This window comes from Falco biarmicus, chromosome 11 (assembly GCF_023638135.1).
Source record: "Falco biarmicus isolate bFalBia1 chromosome 11, bFalBia1.pri, whole genome shotgun sequence".
Lineage (NCBI taxonomy): Eukaryota > Metazoa > Chordata > Aves > Falconiformes > Falconidae > Falco > Falco biarmicus.
The window spans coordinates 29,089,574-29,116,498 of NC_079298.1; the positions used below are offsets into that span (position 1 = coordinate 29,089,574).

The window sequence follows — 26,925 nt, forward strand, 5'->3', positions numbered from 1 at the left end:
GTTGTAGTGTCACGGCATCCAGCTCCTCATTCCTGCATTTCAGCAGAGGGTCTCAAAGCACTTGCCATCTTATAGCCTCTCCAGAGGCCAGTGGCACTTGGGGACACCTAATCATGAGATGAGGGAGGTTTTACTGCATGGAATCCAGAGTGGGAATCAAGATGCTCACAAAGGGCTTTTGCATCCTTGACCTTAGCTACTGCTCACCCCTTCCAGGAGGGCCTTGCTGGCCACGTGGCCCCAGGAGGGCTGAGGGGTGACTCCACGGGCACACGTTCCCATCTGACTGGCAGGGATGGGTGGTGACGTGGTGGGTCCCGTGGCAGGTCCCGCTAGGACTGTGGTGCAGGCAGGTGAGTCATTCCCCTGCAGGCAAAGTCTGGGCCACCCAGGCAGGGCTGAGCTGCCCTTTGGACTGCAGGTGGTGTGTTCACACGGTGGCACAGCACACACTGTCCCCTCCCACGGGGACGCGGTGCCAGCACAGCAGTGGCAGTTGTTTTGTGCTGGAGCCTGGTGGGGTCTCCAGGGCACCAAGTGGGTGCCAGACCCTGTGGGCCTCAGCACTGGGTGGGCGCTGCCAAGGGTGCAGAGCCCTTGGGTGCAGAGCACCAGGGTGATCCCCTTGTCAGGTGGCTGTGGTGGCATCTCCCAGAGGTACTTTGCTATGCTGCTGCTATGGCTGGCATCGCCTGGCATGGCTCAGGGATGCTGCAAGTCACCAACCAGCAGCAGCAGCCCACCTCTCCCTGCTTCTGAGGGGGATTTTGGTGGCTCACGGCAGAGAACCAAAGGGTACCAGGGTTTCCAGATGGACCTGACCACATGGGAGCTGCATCATGCCCCAGCCCAGCCCACTGTTCCCAGTCCCCAGAGCACCAGAGCTGTGCACAAGAGCCCAAGGCCAAGTCAAACCAAACCTTCTGTAACCCACCTGCAGCGAGAGTGCAGCATTGCCCTGCCCGTGCCCATGGGAGGTGGTGTCCCTCCGCCGTGGTGGCTGTGGCACTTCTCAGGGGAGCAGGAGGGACACGCTGCCCTCCATGCTTTTCTCTTACACGCCCCAGCTTTACTCTGCGGCTCTGGGAGAACAACATTTCCTTCAAAATCTCCAGTTCCCAGGCCCTGGGCTTCAAGGCAATGCCAGCAATCACAGGAGCTGGCAGCACTCCCTGTCCCTGTGGGCACCAGCTTGTGTGCACGGAGACACAGGCACGGCTCTGTGCTAAGTGTGGGGATGGGGGCTTTTAGGTAGAGCAGCTAGAACCGAGCCCAGCTCCATCCTCGGCTTGGAGGCTGCCAGCTTCACCCCTTGGCATGGGTGAATGCACGGGGCGAGCAGCCGCTCCTGCCCTGTGGAGCAAGTGCAATGATACGGGGCTGGGAGGTGGCACTTTTTAGATGTCACCGCGGGGCAGCTCAGCCCGAGGTCCCCCCCTAAGGCACATTTGGCAATGCGGGGGTTACCTGCTGCTCTGCATGATCTGCACACGGTGGGGTCCTGCTTGCGAGCCCCCCCCCAGCAGCAGGCACTGGCCAGCTCCTGCCCTGTGAAGGGAAACGTGTGTGAGGCCTGTGGGGGGAAAACAACCGTCAGCTCCTTCGCCTGCTCCCGCCGTGGCAGGACGGCCACAGACGCCCCTTCCCGAAGCACAAACAGGGCAGTGTTCGGGGCTGCTCTGCCCTGGGCCGAGGCCCCTCGGGTGAGGCCAAAGTAAGCATCCCCGCCACAGCCGGCACCTCTGGGGCTGGGAAGGCTCCAACCTGAGCACAAACATGCACACACTTGGGGAAAACACCTCTTCCCTCTGCGACACCTCCCCTCGTCCCTTTTTGTTCCCTGGCCTGCTGGCTGCACACCAGCTCAGTGCCTTTGGTGAGGGGGTGGGCAGCACAGGAGGTGGGTGCCCCTGCACCTCTCGGCCCCTGCTCAGCCACAACTTCTCCTCTTCCTCCTCCTGCCTCTGCTTCTTGAGGGTGCTGGCAGGCGCAGGGAGCAGGGCAGGGCTGAGCTGCAGGGGAAAGGCACCTGTGCTCGGAGCATCACACCCACATTCCCGACACGGGCGCTGGAACCTGGTTTGGCCAGAACAGCAGGACGGCTGGGCCTGGGCAGGGCATGCTCACTGCGGTCCCTCGCCGAGCGAGGCTGGACACGCACGCGGACGTCCAAGCACAGACAGGACCAGACCAAATCCCATGGACCAGCTGCATCCTTCCTGATGGCTGCTGAAGGATGGCGCACTGGGGCTGCAGGAGGGTCCCCTGGGAGACCCCTTTGTCACCATGCGTGGGCACAGCTGCTGCCAGCACCGTGGCAGGACCTGCCAGCCCAGCGCGGGCGCAGCCCACCCTCCCACCGTGACAGCGGCACCGCTGTGGCAGCAGCGCCTCCGGAGAAGCCTGAGCATGGGATAAAGGCTGCAGCACCCGGGGCCTGGCACGGAACCATTGAGGTTGGAAAAGACCTTTAAGATCATCAGGTCCAACCATTAGCCCAGCACTGCCACAGCCACCACTAACCATGTCCCCAAGCACAAAATTTTTAAACGCCCCCAGGGACGGTGATTCCACCCCCTCCCTGGGCAGCCTGTCCCAGTGCCTGACCGCCCTTTCCATTAAGAGTTTTTTCCTACGCTCCCATCTAAACCTCCCCTGGTGCAAATCGAGGCTGTTTCCTCCTGCCCTGTCGCTTGTTACCTGGGAGCAGAGACCGACCCCCCCCTGCCTACAGCCCCTGTCAGGGAGTTTTAGGGAGCGATCAGGCCCCCCCGAGCCCCCTCCTCTCCAGGCTGAACCCCCCCAGCCGCCCCTCCCCAGCCTGGTGCCACAGCCCCTGCCCGCCCCAGCCCCTCCGTGCCCCCCTGCCGTGAGGGGCCGGGGCTGAGCGCAGGCACCGCGGCCGGAGCCGCAGGCAGCGAGGAGCTGCCCCCCGCCCCCCCACACCCCCCGAGCCGCCTGCGGGGAGCGGCGGGGCCAGGGGCGGGCAGCCGGGGGGAGCTAACGGCACAGCGGGACCCCCCGCCGCGCTCCCTCCGGCCGGCAGGTGGCGCCCCTGAGCGCCCGGCGTCCCTTGCGGCGCGGCGGGGCCCGGCGGCGGGGCCGGGGCTGCCCCTCGGCCGGCGCGATGGAGCCGGGCGGCGGGCGGCGGTGGCAGAAGGTGCTGTACGAGCGGCAGCCCTTCCCCGATAACTACGTGGATCAGCGGTTCCTGGAGGAGCTGCGGAAGAACGTGCACGCCCGCCGCTACCGGTACCGGGCCGTCGTCTTCCAGTCGGGAGCGGTGGTGCAGCAGCTGTGCAGCGTCTGCGTCTTCGTGCTGACCTGGTGGTACATGGCCGCCGGGGCGCTGAGCCCGCAGGGGCTGTTCGCGGCGGCCCTGGCCTCCTCCCTGCTGGGCTACATCCTGTTCGACGCGGTGGACGGCGGGGCCGGGCGCTGGGCCAGCGGGCGGACGCGGTGGGCTGACCTGAAGAGCACGCTGGTGTTCGCCGCCTTCACCTACGGCTTCTCGCCGGTGCTGAAGACGCTGACGGAGTCCATCAGCACGGACACCATCTACGCCATGTCGGCTCTCATGCTCCTCGGCCACCTCATCTTCTTTGACTACGGCGCCAACGCCGCCATCGTCTCCAGCACGCTGTCCCTCAACATGGCCATCTTCGCCTCGGTGTGCCTGGCCTCCCGCCTGCCTCGCTCCCTCCACGCCTTCGTGATGGTCACCTTCGCCATGCAGATCTTCGCCCTCTGGCCCATGCTGCAGAAGAAGCTGAAAGCCCAGACGCCCCGCTGCTACGTGGGGGTGACGGTGCTCTTTGCGCTGGCGGCGCTGGCAGGGCTGGCCACCGTCTCCAGCGTGGGGGCCGTGCTCTTCGCCTCGCTGCTGCTCGCCATCTCCTGCCTCTGCCCTTACTGCCTCATCCGCCTTCAGCTGCTCAAGGACAACATCCACGGGCCGTGGGATGAGGCTGAGATCAAGGAGGACCTCTCCAGGTTCCTCATGTAGGCCTGGCTGATGGGACCCTCACTGCTGTGAGCAGCGCAGAGGTCCTTGCTGAGGGACAGCCCGGGGGCGGGGGAGAACACCCGGCCCAATAAAGCCTCTGGCACAGCAACAAGGGCCACGTTTGCCTTACCCTCAGCATCTGTTTCCAGACGCGACCTGCTTGGTTTTGGTGAAGGAAGGACCTGAACCCCGTGGAGTGGCCAGCCTGTGCCACAGCTGGGGGAGCAAGCAAGTGGGTCAGGGTGTTCTCCAGGCATGCAGACCCCTACCCACACTTGGGGGAGGGGGCACAGGCTGTGTGCGCATCCCCTGAGCGGAAACACCACTCGGAAACGCACATCTGGCTCAGATGTGCCCCACAGCATGCCCATGGAGGTCCTCAGCGCTAAGGGACTTCAGTGTGTGCGATGGGGACTGACCGCTTCCCTGGGAGGCCTGGAGGGGAAGGGGACTGGGTGAGGGTCGCTGTGGGCAGGGTGGAGGGTGCTGCTGGACCTGCAGGGCCAAACATGAGGGCACCTGGGAAGGCGCAGTGCAGAGCCCTGCTCACCTGCACCCCTCCGGCTGCTGATACCAGAATAGCCTCATGACGCTGCCAGACTCTGCGTTACCCTTACCCTCAGTCCTTTAGGAGGGGGTGGTGAGGGAGCCAGACCCCCTCCTCCCCTCTCTGAACCCCTCCCAGAGGTGGGTCTGGCCTTGCCACGGGGTGAGGAGCTCAGCACAGGCACCCGTGGGTGCACCCACCGGCTGGGGAGATGCCAGGCTGCTGGGATAGTGGCAGGGCCTGGGTCCTGTCTGGCACCACACACAACAGAGGGTGCTGCCGGCAAAGAGGTCCTGGTCAAGACGAGCCAGCCCCGGTGCCGGTGCCAGGAGGGCTTCCCCAGCTCTTCCCCCTTCTCTGCTCCCATCTGGGACCATCCTGCAGCAGCCCAGCCCTGCTCCGGCCACCCCGGGGAGCAGAGCCTGCTGGAGCTGGCACCACAGAAGGGCAGGGATGCACAATCCTGTGCCAGCCCCACCTCACAGGGATGCATTCGGCATTACCTGGGGTTTTATGAAACTTCCCTCTTTTGGAAACCCGATGCTGCAGAAGTGCAGTTTTCTGCTTGATTTAGCTCATCCCTTTGAGCGGCGGCATCTCACCGCAGCGAGCGGGCGCTTGCCACGCACACCTTGGGCTTTCTCGGAAATGAGCAGCCCCCAGAGGAGTCCCCAACACCTCCAGTGCTTTGTTATGGCTCTTGCCAAGTGTTAAATGTTGCTGTTGTCGTCATGGTGATGACTACATCTCATTTTGGTTTTAATTAAAACCTGTGGAAGTGTAGAGCTCATGCTCTGGTCTCGCAGGGAGCACAGAGTAGCCAGATGCTCAGTCAAGATGACATTTTTTTAGTTCTTTGGAAAGAAGGCTTTTTTTCACAGGGAGGTTTCCCAGAAAGCTGCTCAGCAGCCAGGATGTCCCAACTCGTGCTGGGCTAATGACACTGAAACGCTGCCATCCAAAGCCGATTCACGGAGCCTGTCGGCAGGGCAAGGTTTGAATGTAAATCAAAAGTAAATAAAATCTAGCCTGCCTGGCGCCCGTTGCTAATGTCTGTCACAGTGGAGGCTACAATAAAACAGAGTTTCTGCTGCACCCTTTCCCCCAAGGAGAAATATTTCCCCAAAAAAAGTCTACCCAAATTCAGACTCTCAAAACCAGCTCTGGGTTAGGAAAAGTGCAAACGTCAACTACCCAGACATTCCAGGTGGAGACAGGCACCGGCTGCCACTGGCGCCTCAGCCCCCACTGGAATCCAGTGGATCACTTGTGCAGATCCCTGGGCTTGGATGGGTGCAGCAGGCCCCACCGACCCAGCTGCAGGCAGGATGCGGGATGTATCCCATCCGCCCGCCCGCAGCTCCAGGTCCCTCCGCTCCACCCAGCTCCTTCCCTTCGCCTGTTCCTCAGCCTCCATCCCTACCCAGAGATCCCCCGGGGAAAGGCTCAGTCCTCCGCTTAGCCTGCCTGCACCGATATCCTGCTCTCCCTAGCCTGGGACGTGAAAATATAAAGCCCAGTCCACGGCGTGGATGCATAAAGGAACTCTGAAGAAGGGGAAAACGCAAGAGAAAGACGGGGAGAGGAGAGGAGGAGACAAAGGCCAGGCAGAGCTGCCCTAGGACTTCTCTGCCCTTCTCCTGAGGGCACACGCTCCTGAAGTTAAGATGCTGAATAAATGGTCATTATGAGTATGTCTTCGTGCCTGAGGTCAGAGTACCCTCTACAGAACAAAACTTACCGTAACTGTGCCCAGCTGAGCAGAAGAGCTGGATGCCCAGGAGCATTTGCTACCCAAGTGTATCGTCCTGCGGCTTCCCTGGTGGAGCACACGCCGAGACCACAGACCCCGGTTGGTCCTTCTCAGCTCGTGCGCAATCAGATCCTCAGCAACCAGCTTGGAAGAGTTAAATGTTATTTTGCATTTTTTTCCAAGTCCACTGAGATCGAGTACTTTAATGGGACATTTTCTTTTGATTTGAAGCTGGCCAAATGCAAGTAATTGTATCCCAGCTAGGGATAAGCCTTGCTCCTGGGGGAGCGGCTGACACGTGCCGTCTGGAATCTCCATCTACAGCCTCTGCTGCAGGGAAAGGCAAGTGTCAGCCACCCACCCCATGCTGTTGGGGCCCACATCCCGCCCCACGTGGGAGAGTGGATCTGGGAATCCTGGGCAGAGTGAAGCTTCAGTCTTTGAGGGTAAGATCTTTATATCTCTTCAATTCCCACATTAATCACTTAAACTTTTCTCAGCTTTATGATGTGAGAGGCAACAGCAACAACACAAATGATCAGGAAATCAAAACAGGATTTGAAAAGCAGCCCAGGGATGCAGAATGCCACCAGCTGGTGCAGCACCCTTAGCCTTATCTGCTGAGCCACAGAACGTATGCCATTGCAGGGTAGAAATAGCACAGACAAGCTTAAACAGCCTCTTCAAAAAGTCATCCCGTGAGCTGATGCTAAAGAACGTGCCAAGGTTTCCCAGCACACCAATACCTTTGTCTTTCTACTTAGGAATTTTTAGGAATAGCTACAAGAAAACTGTGAAGTTCAGAATCCTATTTCCAGCAATATTTTTTATCAAATACTTCAGAAGAAGGTAAAGATCTCTGCAAAAGACTTAACACCCTGAAATGCTCCAAGAAAGAAGTTTGTGCCTTACAGCCTCATGGATGGAGGTCAGCTAGCAGCTAGAGCAGCAGCAGCTCCTGGTTGGGGTGCTGTAGGTAAGGCCATAGCAACTAAAACTTAATTTGTTGTGGGTTCATCTGTTGGTACCATGCTGTATCCCAGAGGGAAGCAGCGAGAGCTTCGCCCAGTGTGGAACAGTTTTTTGAACAATGTAGAAAAGTAGCAGCTTGTGAAATTCAGCCTGTTCCCATTCCCTCTTACCTGAGAGGTGAAGCATGGCCAGGATCTCCCCAAGAGCCTGCTGGGTGCAAACACCGTCCCTTCTGTAGTAGTCCTGAGACCACACAATTCCTGAACTCTGCTGAGGTTGGTTTTTTTTTTTTGCCTGGTACCTGACGGCGACGAGTTCCACAAATGAAAGACACAGCCAGTCTGAGCTCCTCTCCTCATCCCCCACCCTTGGGACAGTTGTGTTCATGGGACTGCTACGGACTGCATTTCTCCCTCTTCCCAGGGTGCTGGTAAGCACCTTCCCCATCACTGTACTCCTTCCAGCTCCAGCAATTCCTAGCATTTCAGCATCCCAGCACATGCATTTCAAAGGTCTAGCAGGAATGATTATTTACCTCCCTCTCCCAAGAATTGCTGTACTTGGGGTTCCCCCCCCCTTTTTGCTAATACCACTGCCATTTTTTCTGTTGTACTCTACCCAAAAACTAAGTGAGAAAAAAAAAAAGAAAAATCTGTGTAAGTCTATAGCTCTCTGGGCTTGTACCCCCTTCTAATTTGAGCGAGCTTAGTGCCTGGCATTTACCAGCAGCTCCCTGGTATATGACAGGTCAGCAGGGATCTAAATCAGTTGGAGGAATTGCCCAAATTCAGCACAGCTGTGTCAGACCTGGCTTGGACCAGAGCACAGCCTGTGTGTTGTCAGGCCCCTTCCTCATGCAGAACACTGATCTCCTCCGCTCTCCTGCCCCCATCCCCTGAGCAGCACTGCTGCAGCTCCCTCTCACCGTGAACCTCCTACTACAAAGAAACGTCTCGTTTGTGCTCCTGGAACACCAGGCTGGAGTCCTGCTGCTGTGTTGTGCCTCTGGTCTGTAACTGTGCAATGCCGTCTGATGCAGCCGTGTGGTTTGTGAGATACCCCTTCTTGGTTTTTGTATGAGGAAAAAAAAAAAAAGTCAATAAAAGTCATCAGTTTCCCATTTTTTTTAAACTTGCTCTTTGTATACTTCTCTGGCACCCAAAACAAGCACAGCTTCTAAATGTTAAACCCCAGATTTTGCCTCTCCTGTAAGGACAGACACATTCGGAATCCCAGAGGTAGCTACTTCCAGCTATTTCAGCTCAGATGCTCCAAAGAGGTCAGCTCGCAAGGAATTCAGAGGTTTAGCTTGAAAAAAAATGGTCAGAGCAGCTGTGATTTATTTATAATCGTGCAGATTCATCAGTCTAGAGACTGCTACAATCTTCTCTGACCTTCTGCTCAGCCAGGTGCTGCCTGCTGGGTGTTACAGACATATTTTAGGACTCTTGTTGTTAAAGGGGCTGGCTATTCTATCTGCTAACGCTAAGCCAGAGGCATTGATGTGGAGCAATCCTGGTGGTTAACGAATTCGGAAGCCATGGTAGAATCCTAGCAGAACGTCCCTCCCTCCACCACACCGGAGGATGGGAGTGTCCACAGAGCCCAGGCAATTTCTCACATGGGGTATGAATGGCTCCATTTGGGAACGAGTGGGTAGACCCTTCAATAGGAAACCAGCACAAGTTCCTTTTTGTAGTCAGAATTTTTATTTTTTTTATATCCAGGTTTATTATTAACATCTGAAAATAAAATCTTTCATTTACAAATAGGCTAGTGCAAATTAAAGATAATTTTGGACAAAAAAACCCCCAACAACAAAAAAAACAACCCAAAAAAAAGAGAGCTTGCATGTAACAAAAAAGAAATGCGTGTGTTAGGATGATCTTCCTGGAACAGCTGGCGGACGTCGCCTAGAAAAAAGACAAAAAATAACCCAAAATTCACAGGGAGAGGGGGAAAAGAGATTTAAAACAAAAGGTCAAGACACAGTAAAACAACTCATACACAAAATTATCTTAATAAAATAGGTTAAGAGAAAAAGGCACAGAACATGCACATTAAGGAAAAGGGCAAGAGCAAGATTAGAATCAGCTGGCTATCAGCACAGCCTCAGCTTTCATCCTCACCGCTTCCCATCTGACTTGCTGGCGCCAGAGAACTAGGACAATCACATCACAAGCGTGGAGGTCGCTGGTCATGGGCTTTCTAATTGTCTTGCAGCAAATAATATCCTCTGGAAGAGCTTTTCTGCATGGCCAACCTTAAAATTTGCACCACTATCTGCTTCAAACACTGTTGTTGGAGTAGATCTTTTTTAAGTGAGATTCTGATGAAATTGGGAAGGCTCAAAGAAGATGGGCCATGGGCTGGACTGGGGCGTTGGGAGGGACGTTTCTGGGAAGGGTTAAAAGCATGGGCGAGGGCAGTGCAATGAATCTACTGCCAGCCTGAATAGGAGAGACCCTTGGCAGCCGATGGCCCCGTGCAGTGGTTAGAGAAGAGCGGATACTCCTCCTGCCACCCAGCACAGAGCACTCGTGTCGCCCACCAACATGCCAGGAACCAAATTCATAGAGGGGTATGTGACATACTCCAGCCAGACGGGATGGGACACGTGTTCACCACAGGGGAGTGCACAGGCTGCCTCAGCCACAGCCATTGAAAAGCATAAAAAAAAAAATTAAAAATCTCAAAACACTACAGCAAGCAAGTGAATACAATGGGGGTGTTGCTGCCTTGCTCATCCCACCCTTTGCTCCCCCCTTTCCCAAAACCTAAGGACCAACGTAGTGACTGTCGGGCTCAGTGAGAAACGTCCTCTCCCATAGGAAGCGGCTGCACGGCTTGTGCCATACAGACCGTCCCCTCCCAGCACAGATTCCAGTTACTTGGCTCATACGGATCTGGAGGAGGAACTGAGCAATCACGACACCTACACATTCGTACACAAGCACTTGAAGGGAGAAATCCCTTCCACACATAACGCATACACGTGCACATTTTTGCTCCAGCTCCTGCTCTGGAGGACGCTGGCCTTTCTGCTCAGCTCTGAATCTCCCCAAAACATGCTTTCCCCAGCGATGAAATGAATACCAGGTACTGCTTGAAAATCATTCATCCATTTCCCAGCAAAACATCTCTGCGGCACTCCAAGCCCCGTGCAGGGCAGCAGGCTGAATGCCTCCCATGGGTTCCATCTCCCCCATCTCCCCCTTTAATGGCATCTCCAGTGATCTCAATGCAAGGCGCATCTCCAATAAATCCTCACTGCAGTCCCAACAGGGGCGGAGTGTGGCATGCTGAGCTGGTGCTGCGAGAGACAGAAGACCACTCATGCACATCCAGAAAGTAATAATAAAAAGCCCGTCAAGAGTTACAGTTTATTTCAGGTTCAGAAATGCAGCATAACATTTTTACAGCAGGTGTAATGTGATGCTCAGTAACAACCATGGTTTCAGGAATTGACTTGCTGTGCTCAAAGGTCAACACCAGGAACCATTTACAGATATGAAACCAAAGGCAGATGTTCTGGCTCACATGAAGTAGAGCATTAAACATACAGAGCAAAATTCAGAAAGAAATTAAGCATTTGCTTCTTACAAGAAGAAGTCATCATTTACGCCATCCTGGAAAAGTAAAGAGACAGGCAGTAAAGCAAACAGTCGGCAAGACGGGACAAATCATAGATCAAGCAAGAGTGGAGGACTGTCTGGACGGGAGGAGCCATCGGTATCAGCTCGCCTGCAGACAAAGCAAGAGGAGAGACAGGCAGAGTGACATTCATTTACACAGGGAGCTGCTCTGCTAGAGCCCGGGAAGGCGGCTCTGCCACGGCGAGGGGGACGGTGCCACCAGCGCACCAGGAGGCTGGGTGCCACCCCGGCACGCCAGGGCAAGAGCGCTGCTTCCAGTTCAGGAGGTTTGGACTATTTTAAGACAGAAAGACAGAACTAGCCAGTAATCTCAGTATGCAGTATACATGTTGTTTAGTGTAGCTGTCTGCGAGAGAGAGTATAGTATTTTCTATGTTATAACACGAGATGCCATAACTTATAATGTATCTCCTTTAACATAATAAATAATCTACTTTTATGAGGCTTATTCAGAAAGTGCAACAAGATCAGCAATAAAATAAACACACATTAACTATGTACACGAGCCTTTTCATTGAACATACAATCTTTTCAATCCTGACACCAGATCCCTTGAGATTAAAGGCCGAGAGCTATTTACGGCATGTGCAGGCTCCTCAGCTGTTCGCCAGCCACCACGAGGTGAGGTGGAACATGTTCTCCAGGCGGAGGCTCAGCCTTAGCCTAAATGCAATACTAGATGAGCACCCTCCTGAAACTTAGCTACGTACATCACCCAGCTCATTATGCACCTCACGTAAGATCAGAAACCCTGCTGTTGCTTAGTGGGAGTCTCCACTGCTTCCCAGCAATCTTCTGGGCTTTGCCAGAGGGAGTGGATGAAAGGAAAGGAGAACAAGCTGTGCTCTCCGATCCGGGAGGTCAGGCTGGGCTCAGCCTCCGTGAGGGTGTCTGCAGAGGGGGCAGCGGCCAGTCCCTCCAGCAGATGCGTGGGGTGCTCGTCCTGCTGTCCTTCAGGCATGGAGCGAGTTGTGGCCAAGGCAGCTCCTCCGAGAACAAGGGACGGGAGAGCCACGACTCGGCAGCACCAGGAGCGAGCGGGACGGACCAACCTGCTCCAGGCATTGCAGGGCAGGAGGAAAGGAGCCGAGCTTGGGAGAACACTGCTCGCTCAAGGGGGGGGGGGGCGGGCAGTTTCTTGGGAAGCACTTAGCATTTTTCCTAGAAACAACAATTTGATTTAGTTTGTTTTGAAAAGCATATATGCAAGAAGTCAGGGGTAAAATCATCAAACCCTGGATCTGTGCTTAAGGTTAATTATTAACCTGCACATCTAGAAGCGCTGTGTTTAGGGTACAGGGCCAGGTCCAGATGCGATGTGCAGGGGGATGCAGGGGAGGGAGGGTGGTGCAGCTGTGTCCCACCACCTCCCCATCGAGCGCAGATCCAGACAGTGCTGACAATGGGGCCGCAGGTGCCTTGCTGCCGCCTCCTCTTTTGGGTAAATCCACCCCTGAGATCTTCATTTACAATCCAGGATTACTGCTGACAAACACCATTTCTTGGGGGACAGAGTTAAGGACAGCGCTGAATCATGCTACCTACCTCCTTATGCTCGACAGAAACAATCATTAAAGGAAATTAAGGAGTCTCAAGTACAGAGGATTTAAAAACATGTTTTTATGCCAGGACCTATGTCATCTAATTGAGGCTCCTGACTTACTGGCATTACCGCCCTCGTCCCTCACGCAGCCACACAGCTCTGAATCACCTTCTGGAGGTGCTGCCTCTTTCTGCTGGACAAAGGGGTCCTCGGATGACAAAGGCGAGTGCTTGGGGTACGGTGGGATAAACGCAGACCACGGCCTTGCAACGTCACTGAATGAGCATCAAAATCTGGGGTTGAAGTGACCGTCTGTGGCTAAGGCACTAAGCCCGGCTTTCCGTCAGCAGGCAGCTGCCTGTCAGCAGCAGGGTTCTGATAAACTCTGTACAGCTTTGCCAGCTAGGCAACAGCAGGGACTACCATAGCCATTTACAAAAATGCATCTAATAGATGCATTGCATGTTACAGCAGAGTGCAACACAGCAGAAGACTGTGTAGAACACAAGAAAAACCATCAAAATATGTCTTTTTCTTTTGTTTTTTTGGTAGTAAAAATCAGTATGACTGTGGTTGGGTTTGCAACCTTTTTTTTTTACTTTTTTCTCCTTGCAAGCTGATTCTGTGCATTTGGTGTTGGAGATCTGGGCCTGTTCTCCCAACACTTAAGCAGTCTTCTGAGATCACCACGATGCCGGTGCTCTGACAAACTCCATCTCCACTGTGCCTCAGATGTTGACCTCTAGGCTCCCCAGGCGTGTATCACAAGTATAAGGTTGACAGGAAATTAAAGTTAAGCTAATGTACAAATCATGATGCTTTCCCAAGCTCGTCTCTCTTATGCAAGCTGAAACACGATTTGCTTCAGTGGTGAGCACAACTAATCAGCAGCCTGGGAATACTTAATAGGCTAAATCCCCATTTGTTGTGGCTCTTTGATTGGATTCTTCCTAACCATGGGGTTACAGCATACTAGAGCCTCACATGCAGTCTTAATCAATAAATTTATTAGACTGATTATGCTGAGGGTCTTTGAAACCACCCATTGCTTTGTCTAGGGATCTATAACCGTAATCATACTAACAGCAGTTCATATTTTCTGAAGAAACAGGGCCAAATTCATCTCTAGTTTAATTCTGTCAACTCAGTGAGTTTTAAGCTATAGGGGTGACACTGATCCTAAGCGTTTAAAGTGAAGCAATGCAGTTAAGACAGAAGGTTTTTATAACGCATTAATATATAATGTGCAAAACAAGAGGCAGAGAGGACCTCTGCAAGTGAGCATCTGCTAAAATAACCCACTGCCAGGATGCGCAGCTGAGCGCTTCTCAGTGCCAGCTGCATAAAGCGACTCTGATCTGAGGTATGCAGGACTCCCAAGTGATGGAAAGAGAGAATCTTTATATAAAAGGGGCCCAGCAGAACTTTATCAACTGGCGTGAGCACACACCTCGCATCCAAACCAGACCCTTCCCTTGGAGAGCTCAGATGCAAACCTCGGCCACAGCTCCATGAATTGGCTCACACAGTGGGCAGCAGAGCGGTAGCCCATTTACAACTCTGCATATACCTATATCTGTACCTATAGCTATACCTCCTGTTTCACAAAATGGCCAAAAGCAACACCCACTTCTCTGGATCCTGCCACACGGTACATTTATACGTCTTACAAGCACTCACAGAATCCCCAAGGCTTCCCACGAGTGGGAGCACGAACGGGAGCAAGCACTAGCAGAGGACAAGGCGAGCTGGCACACGCTGCTCTGCCGTGCAGCGGCTCTTCAAACCTCTGCCCTTCGACATCCTCGCGGCAGGGTGAGACGGCTCCACACTGAGCCCTGCAAGCAGGGGCACCGCAGCCTGGTCCTCACCCGCCACCCAGGCAAATTCGCGTGTCAGCTGCCGACGTGGAAATAAAGCAGAACATGCATTGTCCCATACACACCCTTTTTGTTTAACAGCATTCCTTCAAAACTAGACTTCGGATAAGAAGAAATTATGGGAGAAGCAGCCATCCAGCAAGCTTCTTGCAAGAGAGACATGGAAGCGTGGGGCTTTCAGAAGAGCTTGGTAAGAAACCACATTGCTTTTCTTTGCCCGGTTGAGCCATTAAAAGAGAAAATGGGCATAAGTGTGTAATTCCAAATAATAGAAAACCTGGAAGGTACAAATAAAAGCGAGATTCCTTTCAGATAAGAGGGGGAAAAGAGGCAGACCAAAGCAACACGTGCACAACTGCACAGCAAGGCAAGCGTTCCATCCACTGCACAGGGCTGTCAGCACAGCTGCCTGGGTGAAGACGTGTCAGTAAGTTAGCTAACATCAGCTACTGCAAAAGGAAAAGTCAAGGCAGCACACACCTTCCCCAAACATTTAAGACCTCATATACAATGCAGAATGGACAGAGAGTATATCAGTAAAATTGTTACTTGCCTATAGATGTCCATACATGCGACTATACATTGGTTATTGCAACAGTTATCAAGCAATTTTTTTCCACGTATTTGGTTAACAACGAACGACATGCCAGAAGCTTCTTTTAGTCTAACATGGATGAATCTAACGGACGAATTACAGTGGGCCGAGTAGGTGAAGGGGGTGGTCTTCGACTGGAGAGAAAGAGAGAAGAAACAATAAGCACAAACACTGAGAACAAACTTGGCACCTTTTGCTGTCACTACGTGAACATGCACATGCTCCTAAACACAACCACTTTATTTCCACGTACGCTGAAGCACGACAGTCCTAAGCATCCACTATAAGAAAGCAATGGCTTTGCCTCATGCCTACCATGCCTTAGCCCTCTCGTGCATCACACAGCTCTTCTCTCTGGCCAGCAGCCTGGGTATTCCCCAAACACAGTCACCTCCTTGTCTCAGAAACCATCAGGGGAGGATCATTCCTGCTTTCGCAGGGGTCAGCCCCAGCCCAGAGAGCCACCGAGCAGGCTGACAGGCAGGTTTCCCAGTGGCTAGTTGGATGCAGGAAGACAGCTTGCAGCAACTTCAGCTGCTCTTTGCAGAAGCAGAAAAACCTGATGCAGTTTGGCCAACCGCAGCCACACCAATGTGCCCCAACAGAGGCACAAACTTCAAACTTTATGTCAGTTACGAAAATGCTGTCTGCGGCTATGCCTTCTGGAGTCATTCATTTACCACTAATGCATTCTGCTATTAACTTCAGTAACTGCTAAGGCAGTCCCAGATTTTTTGGGAAGGCTTATGGGTCTTTATTCCCCTGTTTCAAACGGCTGATTCAGCACAGGCTCCTGCGTACTGCCAGCCCCCGCGTTTCATCTGATCAGAGGAGCAGTGCAACGGGTAGCAGCAACCCCATCCTCCTGCACGTCCAGGCTGAGCAGGGACAGTTCCGCCTGAGACCTTTCCCTCCCTCGCTTCGTCCCAGGACGGCACACCGACTCTGACAGAGCTGTAGACAGATTCTCTCCAGTAGCTACGTAATCGCCTTTCACATTTCTGTGTGCATTTAGGGTACGTGGGTTCTGTCAGTGCCGTGCAGAAGTAGCTCCCATCAGCTTACTTAAACAAACCATTCTTGTTTTGTTAACGCTCCATTCCGCCTGGGCTAAAGCACCCCACCGCTGAGCAAAGCCTGTGCAGAACTTGCGATGACAATACCTGTCTGGCCTCCAGCCCCCCGCTAGCTCAGACGGTGCTGCCTGGCGCTGTTTTGTGCTGTATAAATACACCGCAGAGCCTGTTTCTCACAGCCAGCCTGCCCCTTAGCTAGCGATGCAGCACCCTCCAGCAGGGTTTTGTTGCTGCAGTGATTCCTACCCATCTCTCGCACAGTGTTTTTGCTCCCCGTTTTCTTTAAAGCTCTCTCTTTACTCCTTAACCCAGCCCAGATCACCACAAGAGCGCAGGGATGCTCCGGGATCCGAGTGTGGTGGGGAGCTGGGGGCCCTTCAGCACCCACTTAGCTTCAGCTTCATTAACAGCCAGGACAAATTGCACAGCCCCCTCTAATGCCACCCTCCACCTGCAAAAGTAGGACAGATCCTGTCTGTGAAGAAGATTACAAAGGCAACTGTCTCATTCTGTTAAAGCTAAACACCAGATGAAAAGAATGTAACAATGTGTTAATCTTCTTTGAACTGGAAATAATATATGAGACAAATATACACTTGACAAAAAAAAAAAAAAAAAGGTCTTGCTTGGCTCAAACTGTATCTGGTAGGACAGTATTCTCTTTTGGTGAAGAAACGAGTATTTTAATCCCTAACATGCAACAAATACAAAATATGCCAACTGAAGCGATCAAGTAAATCAACAAGCTAAAAAAAAATAGGCAAAGTATAATTTCTTCATGGTGTATTTTTCTTACAGAAAAAATGTTACTGTGTTAACTATTGTTTCTTGTGTTGCTCCAGTGTAGGTCTTCTGGACCCATTTCCAAAATTTGTAGTTTCATGAAGAACCACTTCTAAGGCTCTGCATTTCTGCTGGGTTGCATTAAATTATTCCTTTGTTGAAATGCCTCACATTGCATTGTTTAGCGCTTACTGAAAACATTGTATCATGTGTATACAATTTACAAACAAGGGAAAATGCATACAGCTGTCTTCATATCAAATTTAAAAGATACAAGCCCAAGCATGCATTTTAATACCAGGTTGAACGCAGCACACTGGATTCAAATAATGTAATTTAGCCACATTGCTATTTAGCCCAGCAGAATCAGAAACTGCAGAGCTCAGCGGGAGGATTTCCTGGACATAATCAGTCAAACCAAACCTGAACCAAGATGAGGTCTGAGCCCCGTTCCCTCCTCGGAGCAGAGCTGGTGTCGCACTCTGACCATTATTTTGAATTTTCGCTCCAGCCCAGCCCAGAGCTGAGCAGCAGAAGCCCCCAGCAGACTGGTTCCCACTGCAGCACACGGCTCCAAGGGGACACCAGTGCTCCCAGGGGAGCCCTCTCCGAGAGGCAGCCGCTGCCACGGCGAGGACCCTGCTGCCTCTCCCCTGTCGCACACCCTCAGCGAGGGGACCCCCAGCCCATGCTCTCCATCCCCTTCACGCCAGAAATGCCTCCTGGTGGAGATGCACGTGTGTATCTGGGATGCTCTGCAGATACGCACTTGTGTGTGTCTTCCCAACGGGTGCAGGCAGGGATGTACACGAGGGGTGGGCAGACCTCTCCTTGGCTCCAGCCCTCTCCTCTGCCCCCCCGAGGGGTGCTGCCCGGCTCCCCTGCGGTCGCTCAGGGCTTCCTTCCTGCTCCTTAACCCAGCACACCAGGACTAGGGTGGGGGGACCCCCACCTGGAGATCAGAGGTGCCTTCCAGAGGAGCAGCAGATGCTCGGGAAAAGGCAGCGCTTGGGAAAAGACGTGCAAAAGCGCCGTTCGCCTCCAGCCCTGCCCTGACAGCCCCCCTGGGCCGCCTCCGTTCCCTGTGCCGGTAACGCGGGGAGGGGGGCCGTGCTCGAGCACAGCGCGGGGGTCCAGCTCGGGGGAGAGCCCTCACCCTCACAAGCCCCCCATCAACTGGTACAAGCCCAGGCTCAAGTTCAAGTGAAGGGAAGGACAAGCTCAGATGTCACCTGTCACATTTCCCTGTCAAGGTGATAAGTCATTCCGTGACCATTTTTACACTGGCAGTTGTATTCAGACCTTCCCCCCCCTTATAGGAATCTCAAGCCCAGAGCCAGCAGAAGCCAAGCTGCTCGCCTCCCACCCCTCCTTACGCCCGGAGCCGTGCTGGGAGCACAGGCGCAGCACCACGGAGGGGTGCGGGAGCCTGAGCACCCAACCCAGCACCCCGAGAGCACCCAGCCGGCAGCCCGCACTGCCCCGCTCCTTGCAGATCTGCTGCCGCTGTGTCCCCTCTGTCCCGGGCACCTCCAAAAGGCGCAGGTCTGCGGGAAGTCTAGCATGATTTCGGCACCCACCGCTTTCTGAGAAAAAGAGAAAGACGTAACGGAGCGGTGCCCCAGCCCCCGCCAGCGGGTGATTCGGGGGGCCGGGGCCGGCGGAGCGGCAGGGGGAGCTCCAGCCTGCCTCTGGACACCGGCGAGGGAAACTGGAGCAAAGCCCACCTCCCCCAGACCCCTCGTCCGCTCGAGCTGCCACGGCAGTGAGGAAATATGTGACTAAGGCCAACTAAATGTTTAGTCTGTGGCCAACAGATGATAGCGGTAAGAGACAGCGTGGACGGCGTTTTCTGCGCGTTATCGGTCCAACTCGGACAGCCCGGCGGTGCGCTGGGGGTGCTGAGCTGTTCCCAGGCCCCCAGAGGCGGCTCGCGGTTCACAGAAAGCTCCTTAGAAAAATGTCACTGTTGCAGGCATCCCAGTTTGGTTATCGTCTCCGACATATCAGCTGGGTTTTCCGAGTTTCGGGGCCAGGTTGCACTGCCTGGCCCCTTTAATGGGCTGCTCGGTCTGCTGTGTGTGTGTGGGTTTAGTGTGGTTTGGGGGTTTTTTTTGGGTTTGTTTGCTTTTTTTTTTTTAAAAAAAAAAAAAAAAAGGGGAAACAGTGTTTGTAAAAGTTAGTGCTAAAGGGGCAGGGGATCATAGGTCCCCAGGGTTGAGTAAACGAGTCTGCAGAAAGAATCAGTTCTTCTAACTAGCTCACATTAAGCAGACATAAAGAATTTACCAATGAAAACTGTGGACTAAGTATGTATTTAATAACTCCCTGATGTTGCTGCAGAGACTCCCCCTTTGAAGAGCTCAGTGGGGTTTTGAACGGAGGGTAACTCTTACCCCGGTGCAAAACCTTTTTGTAAAAACGGAAAAGTATTACATTTCTTTTTAACCTAAGCAGCACCTCCCGTTTTCCCAGTTTTAAAAGAACTCCTAAAAGCTTCAACTAGGCAAATGCAGAGTTTTTGCCTCTAAGAAAAGAAACTAAATAAAGCAAGTCTAGACTTAAAATTCGATCAGAAACATATGGGAGCTCTTCCAGCATTTGCCTTTTGAGAAGTGCTATCGCTCCCCACGCCGAGGCCACAAAGTGTGCTGTCAGGAAGGCATGGCTGCAATTACTGCGGGGGCCCCGCGCAGAGATGGCTTCTCTCCTCAGAGCACAGCTAACTTACTTCTAAAGAAAAGGCTTTCATTTCCACTTACATTTTACATTCTCGTTCGCTTGTGACCACCAGAGAACACTTGTGGAAGGCATACACGTAACTAGATTTTACGATACATCCTATAGATCTGAAACTGTAAACAAAAGTCCATTATTCTCTCCCTTTACCATGGTCTTGGTTTCCCTATAACACTGCCCCATCGGAGTTTCCTGATACGTGACATTGTCTTTGCAGAATTTAATGAGCAAATATTAAAAGAAAATCTCTAAGCGGCTTTTAAGTCTGACCACAGGCAAATTTTATTTTAGGGGTCAACACCAATCTGCCTGTCAGGCATACAATAAGAGGATAAAACAGTGACTGACTTCGGGTGAGGAATAAATGGAGTTTCTCATTCAGGTGACAATTTAGAGAGACTAAGTCGCTTGTTATTGGGATCGTTATAATGCCTTGACTAATTTTATTTTTATACAGTTTTCCCTGTTTCGGTAAGATCCTGAGACACACATACAACTTAGCCACTGCTTTTCCTGGTTCTTGTATCAACCTATCTAACTTCTGTATGGTACCCTCCCACCTCCATCAGCCTCTGGATTTGGAAAAAATCCAAACCAGAAGCGAAACTACACTAACCGTCGTCGTTGAAGAATAGAGGCAAGATGTGGCCTGATCAGTCTATGGTCCATGCACACACTGAAACCTCCTTCTGGCCCACAGCAGATGCAGCATGGCTACAGCAGTCTCCCGGACATCACCGCAGGGGAAAGCACCGTGAATGGAAGGGGGAAAACCAAGAGGAGAAAAGGCACATGGTACTAGTGACAGAGGTTGTAAGAAAGTAGGAAAAGCAGAAAAAGGATGATGACATTAAGAGGAGTAAAGCAGGAATCGTGGACAAGAATCAGGAGGAGACGATGGTTATGACAGAAATGAGGAACAGCACTCAGCAGTGATGGAAGGAAAGAGTAGTTGGGGAATATCTGCATGAGATGGTCCCTCATCCCCGTGTAACGGCCCAAGAGAGTAAAAAGTTCTCAATTTGTTTCTGCACTGGAAGATGCCACTTTTCCAGCCACGACATGTCACTGGTAAGCATGCCCACAGGGCTGCTGTTGGTGGGCAGGTCAGGAGGGGAAGCACTGAAGCAGCCAGCACGGCGTTCGAGGACGCCTGCCGCTTCTGAAGCGGCCCCTCAGCTGAACAGGTATGTGTGGGGCTCCCTGCTACACACCTCAGCTACGTGCACAGCTCAGCCTCACTCCTCCAGGGGACCCAGCAGCGCAACCTTCTGTTAGTGGAACAATTTTTGTGTGAAGTGGAAGCAAGTTAAAGTTGTTAGATTGTGCTGTTTTATTGGATACCTATTTCTTTTAGGTGAAAGAAAGAAAAAAAGAAAGAGTGCATGGGAAGAATGTATCCTTCCACTAGCCACCATTACACTGCAGCAAAATAAATGTCCATTAATTCAAATGCTAGCACTGTTCCATAGCATTAGGGTTACTGAGGTTCCACTGTGCACAATTTAACTTAACACAGATACCCCTTCCAGAGGCCAAGAGGTCCAAAATATGATGCTCCACTAGATTAATTTATCATTTGCAACTCAAGCTACATTTTATATGTGACCATCATAAATTAACATATATCACACATGCATACAAATATGTTTGTATGTTTATGTGGGTGCTGCATTTTCAAATTAGTCATTTCAGGGAATTAATGTGTCATATGGAAAACTCAGCTTGAATAAACAAAAAAATATAATTCAATGGAGCAACCAAGAAGGATTATTATTCTTAACAAACTGTGTGTTCTTGTTTGCCCTTTAGCAGGGAACATGTCCAGTAAACAAGCGTGCAACACACTAGTGGAGGACTGTCCCAGCCTTTCAGAAATTCCAGGTCAGGATGGTCCAGAGGATCACAACTGCCTGTGGAAGAAGACAGGAGCACTGTGATACATTCCATATGCTGGTCTACCTTCCTCTGGATGATAACTGAAGGGCCACAAAAGCAGCAGGAGGAACATCTCATCTTTGCCTAGAAGCTCAAGTCTGGTGTACTGGTCTGTGCTTAGCCATACTGTTCAGCATCCGCGTGCACGAGCCATGTACTCGCTCTTTGAACACCGCACCTGCTTCTGCCCACTCTGTTCTTCCGACTCGCCTTTGACCTTCCTCTGTCTTTTTGCCTCTCTCCTCTTTACTCACCTTGGTGCAAGAAAGGCAGCAAACATCCTGCTGTCACCTCCCGCTGCAGCTGCACCTCTTCTTGTCCCTGGGGACAACTAACGTGATTATCAGTGTCAATGTCATTAACGTAGCCATTGAGTGCCCTCATTCACTACCGGTCCGATACAGCCTGCCAGGCGCAGGAGTTTGAAGGGGAGCCTTTTAAGATGCCTGCAGGTTCAGGAAGTGCAAATCCTCACTGCTCTCTGTATTTACTGTCATATGTTTTAATTTCTAGCATAAGACAGGCTACAAATGCACTGCTATTCTGCCCACTCTTTCGGACAAGGCAAGAAATTTCCTGCTAAACACCTTTGCTCCAATCCTGCATAGCCTTCATGGCAGCTGTCATTAAATTACTCTGTTATGAGATGAAATAATTGCTGGGACAAAATACATCTTCAGGTTCCTGTATTTCTGGCAAACAACATTTGCTATTGTTTGACTCTACTTTCCTTTTTCAAGTTGAGAGACGCTAAAAATAAACCCCACTTCCTTCTACTAACAGTATCTTGAGACAGAAAAGGCTAAGGAAGCACAAAAAAAAAGAAAAAAAAAAAAAAGCTTCTGCTGAAAATACTGGAATACATTACTTACTCCTTCAGTCTACCAGCTGACACTCCCAAAGCAGGCTGCCACTGTGTTTGAGGACTGCACTCGCAACCCCATCTTTATCCCAGAATTACTTCTTTCAACTCTTTGCAGGTTCCTTCTTTTTCTGTCTTCCTCCCTCTTGCATCATTTTGACTCACCCTTCCTCATCACATGGGACTGGCCTCCAGTAAGAGTAACGAAGAGCCACTTCCCAGCTTGACCCTCTTTGTTGAACTTGGAAAGTAACTGGCAACAGTCCCGATTAAACGGATCTCTCCTAGTTCACCTCATTTTAAAAACATTTTTTTGTTGTTGAATAAGGCAGGAACAAGTAGCTCAGGAACCATACTAAAGATGATCAAAACTACCTGATACACAATAAATATGATCAAACCTAAACTCCACGTAGAACAAGTGACTCTTCAGAGATATTTGTTCAACTGTCATAGGGTATTTCCCACCAGAAAATTCTCAGACTGCTGAAGATATGGAGAACCTCCCTCTGGCTGATGGAGGTGCTGATGGGAGTCTGAGTCCGTGGCAGTGGATACAATACCTAGGCTGCAACATCTGACACCCCATGAGCTTTGTGTTACTTGATCTTCGTGTTACTTGATTTTCAAGACCTGGAGGAGAGGTACATGAGGGAGGGCAGCGAACAAAATCCTATTGCTAGCCTAGAAGGAAGCCACCCCTCCAGGGGCAGCAGGCAGGGAAGATCGGTATTGCAGAATTATAATGAAACCGCAAGAATTGCTGTGGTATTTTGCATGCTTTCGACACCTGCTCTGACTTCCCTTCTGGCCAATCCCTCCAACATTTATCTTTATTCAGAATGTTGCTTCTTTCATGGCTTTGGAAGCTGCAGGATGACCGATGGCCACAGGTAAGATGACCGGTATTCCTCAACTGCTTTTGCACATGGCACTATGGCTACTAAGTATGGCAGTATGGCTACTACACTGCTACCTAAGTGGTGTGGCTGGTGTTTCTAATGGTTGTCATAGCCACTGACACCAGGCTGCTGTTAAGAAAGATTGCCAAATACTGCATGTAATGGTTTGAAAACTGTCTTAAAGAAAACAGAAACGCAAGGAGCAGGAGACAGTTTCACAAAGGTGGCAGAGAAGGGGTAAGTTGGAAAGAAACCCAGATGAGATGGTGAGAAGGAAAGGAGGGAATACGAGGAGAAGGGAGACAAATGTACCAGGCAGGAAACCAAGCGAAGGGAGAAGGTGAAAGAGGAAGCAAACAGGCTGGTCAGGACAGCGACAGCGCGGAAAGGGCTGAAAAAAGGAAAACCAAAATAGTGATAAAAGAGCCAGTGGAGGAGTGGGAAAAGCAGAGCTCCTTTCTAAGAGATAAGGAAAAATAAATGGAGTCTCCTGCCTGAAGCAGCCAGCAGCGAGAGGAATGTATTACTGGGCGCGCATTTCAGCAAGAAATGTCAATCAGACTGGTAACAAATGACACAGGGGTGCCTTCCCCCAGGGCAGCAATCACAGGAAGAATAACCAAGGTTCTCATAGGTCTGGTGATTTTGGGGTCCTTGGACAGGCAGAATTGGAAACATACTGTCGAGGGAAGAGCTGTCTCTCCGCCTGAGATGGGCTCTGGCTTCGCATCACCCGTGTAGCCATGTATTCTTTTGATCACAGGCATGAAATGCAGAATCAAATTGTTATTCTTCGCTTTTCTTTTTCCCCTGAAATTCGGCAGGATTTTGAAACCCCTCCATATAGCACTCTTGTCTCTTGGCTTGCACGAAACACTCCTAATTGCTGATTATACTTGTTGAAAATAACCTTCACTGAAGATCCATTCCAAGAGGACAAACGGATGCTACTGCCAGCCGGAGCTGTGCTCTTCCACTTGCCTGTTCAGACTGAGATCACCCAACTCACCACATAAATGCTTTAAGATGGGCACTCATTCATCCTACCAGGAGAGTTTGATGCAATGGGTGTTTGATTATTATTCAGATTCCATTTAAAAATACACTAGTAAGCTTTTAAGGCTGCAAGGTCAAAGGTTCAGCAGAGAGGCTGAGGCAGGATAACCCTCCTGGCCTTACATGCCTGTGCACTACGACAGGTTTCAATCAGAGGTTCATGTGCAATTTTTGCAAGGGATCCCCTTGTCGTTCAAGGCGCAGGGTTAGCCACTACATTAAATCTTTCCAAATAACCTTAATCTAAGTAAGAAAACTTACTTAATGGTTGATATTTGGCAATCAAAGAGCTGAGTACAGAGCCTGCGGACCGGGAAACCGTCAGGCAGCGATGCTTTCTGCAGCACTTCTGACTTGGGCTGGAAATTTCTAACTGTAATTACTGTCAAGTATAAATACTTTTTTGTGTCGGGTTAGCAGAAATACGTAATGGTGGCTTACAACATAGATTAGTTACAAACACAACAGGTCATATAATTAGCCTCAGTGGCACAATAAAACGTAGCTGCATAGCAGCCATCATGCCTTCCATGCTGGCTGGCAGAGGGTTGAAGTAAATTGTCGGGGGAGGATGGGACTGTTCACAAACAGCACAGCTTGATTTCTCCTCCTGTGGCATGCTTCATGCGTAAAGGCCACCCTCAGCCCCCCAGGGACTGAGCACCAGCGTGCCTGAGGGTGACACACATGCTCAAGGGCATTTGTGTTCCTGCCTGCTTGAGTGGATGGTCCAGCCCTTCATGACCCCAGGGTTCCACATCGAGTGGGGCCACGTATGTGTTCATGGCAAAGCAAGTAAATCTCCAGCACTTCACTGCAAAAGCCTCTGTGAATCCACAGTAGCACTGCGGAGCAGGGACACGGAGGGAAAAGGGGAGCACCATCCCACCCCACTAACACCAGGGGCAATGCTGCCAGGAGAAAAACATTTCCAGCTCAACTGTTTGTGTGACAAAGCTGTGATTGCCATTCAGGACATTTAAAAGCCATAAATCAAAGCATCTCCAGTAGAACAAGAGCTGATCGAGATCAAGCGTTCCAAACACACACCATGGTAAGCTGAAGTGGCTCTAGTGCCTGCCTAAAGCCATCTTACCAAAGCCAGCACACAGCTGCATTTTCTTTCAAAATACTACTGCAGCCTTTTAAGAGAGAGGGGGAAAAAATCTAAATTCTGGCAGCGGGGAATATTTCACAAATCATATATGCTTTGGCATCCAGCCCTTCAAGCCAGGGGCCTTTCCTCACAGGCTTTGCTGGGAGAGATCCACCCACCTCAAGTGGGATTAATTAAAAGAGGCATGTATCATGCAAATAGTTTCTGTTTCCTTATAGAAATATTCAGAGCACATAACCCAAACCAGCTTTAGAATCAGAGCGAAGCAAGGAAGAAAATTATTTCCTGCTCCCCTCGCCCTTTTCCTTTCCCTGTACAGTAAAGCAAGGACCACTGAGAAAATGCTGAGAGCTCACTATGTCTGCACAACTCCTTTGATTAAACGCTAATGACGTGGAGGGAAAAGAAGGATTTTTTTCAAGGCAGGGGCTGTATCTCACTATAAGGTACCCAGTTCTCCAAACCAAACGTGTGGTCAGCCGCTCGTTGGAAAAGGACAGTCCAAGTCTCACCCCTGAAAATGATAATTTTCTCTTAAGGCAGGACAGGAGAAAACAGAAAGCTTGTGCTTCTTCACCGCGTCAGGGTTTTCAGCTCCATGTGACGCTGATGGGGCCACAAGTAAAAGCTCCTTCAGACAGCTAGATGAACTTTAAAAACACAACTTTCCTCTCAGGGAGCTACACTATTGCCCTAGATAGGAGAGATCCTGACACCTCAAGGAATCGTCGTGGAAAATGCTGGTGGGGCAGTCAGAGCGCAGAGCCCCAGCTCAAAAATAAGTCACAGAGAAAGCTCAAGTTTCCACAAGAACTCTTCCTCAAAACTATTTTGTTTTCCCTTTTAATATCTCAGACCTATTTTCTGAGTCAATTTCCTATGATCCTGCAAAGGCTGTTATTAAAACCAGACCGAGCGTAGCAGAAATTCCAGGGCTCAAAAGCAACGTTTAATAGGCGCAGGAGCTGGCCGCACCGTCCCCCTCAGGTGATTTTCCCTGCAGCCCCTTCCCTGGGATTTCCTCTCTCAGAGTTTAGTCAGCAGGAGAAACCTGAAGTTTCAGCAAAACGGCAAACCCTTCCTTCATTCTTAAGCAGCTGAGATTTTTTTTTTTTTTTAATGTCTGAGGCTTTCATAGCTCTAAAAAAAAGATAACTAGGATCCAGTCCAGAAGATGTGTATTGCAGATATTTTTTCCACAAAAATGTCAGGCACTCATACGTTCAATTATATACCCAGCTACAGCATTTTAAAACCACTGACCTCCTTTTATCAGCCACCGCTTTGCCTGCCACCAGTGGCAGTCCCAAACCGAGCTGCTCACCGGCTGCTTCCCCAAGTGTCTTTTTTGTGTTAGAAAACTCCTTTCTGGTCTCTATCCCACCTACCACTTACTTCAGCATCAAAAAGATTATCGTCAGCCACGCTCTGGGCAAGCCATCCCAGGACAGCAGCGCTCATGCACAGTCACAGCCAGACAGGACAGATGGAGGGGACATG

At 51.2% G+C, this 26,925-nt stretch overlaps 2 protein-coding genes across 4 annotated transcripts in view; one reads left to right on the forward strand and one right to left on the reverse strand.

Annotated features, from left to right (window-relative positions):
* The first annotated feature begins 3,065 nt into the window (after positions 1 to 3,065).
* PIGC (phosphatidylinositol glycan anchor biosynthesis class C) lies at positions 3,066 to 5,603 on the forward strand. The gene has a single exon (XM_056355523.1). The coding sequence runs from the start codon at positions 3,128 to 3,130 to the stop codon at positions 4,004 to 4,006; it is 879 nt and encodes a 292-aa protein (XP_056211498.1). The 5' UTR covers positions 3,066 to 3,127; the 3' UTR covers positions 4,007 to 5,603.
* A 2,431-nt stretch (positions 5,604 to 8,034) lies between these two features.
* Positions 8,035 to 26,925, reverse strand: part of DNM3 (dynamin 3) — a 187,063-nt gene continuing 168,172 nt past the window's right edge. Inside the window, exon 20 of one of the 3 annotated variants that reach the window (XM_056355522.1) lies at positions 8,035 to 9,191. In XM_056355522.1, coding sequence (XP_056211497.1) covers positions 9,155 to 9,191 — 37 coding nt within the window. In that variant the 3' untranslated portion in view covers positions 8,035 to 9,154. Of the gene's footprint in view, positions 9,192 to 10,630; positions 15,087 to 26,925 lie in introns of those variants that run through there. The other 2 variants (XM_056355520.1, XM_056355519.1) reach the window with 2 other exon arrangements.

What these genes read in the sequence shown, in the direction of transcription:
- PIGC (XM_056355523.1), top strand. Translation starts at nt 3,128, where the DNA reads ATGGAGCCGGGCGGCGGGCGGCGGTGGCAGAAGGTGCTGTACGAGCGG.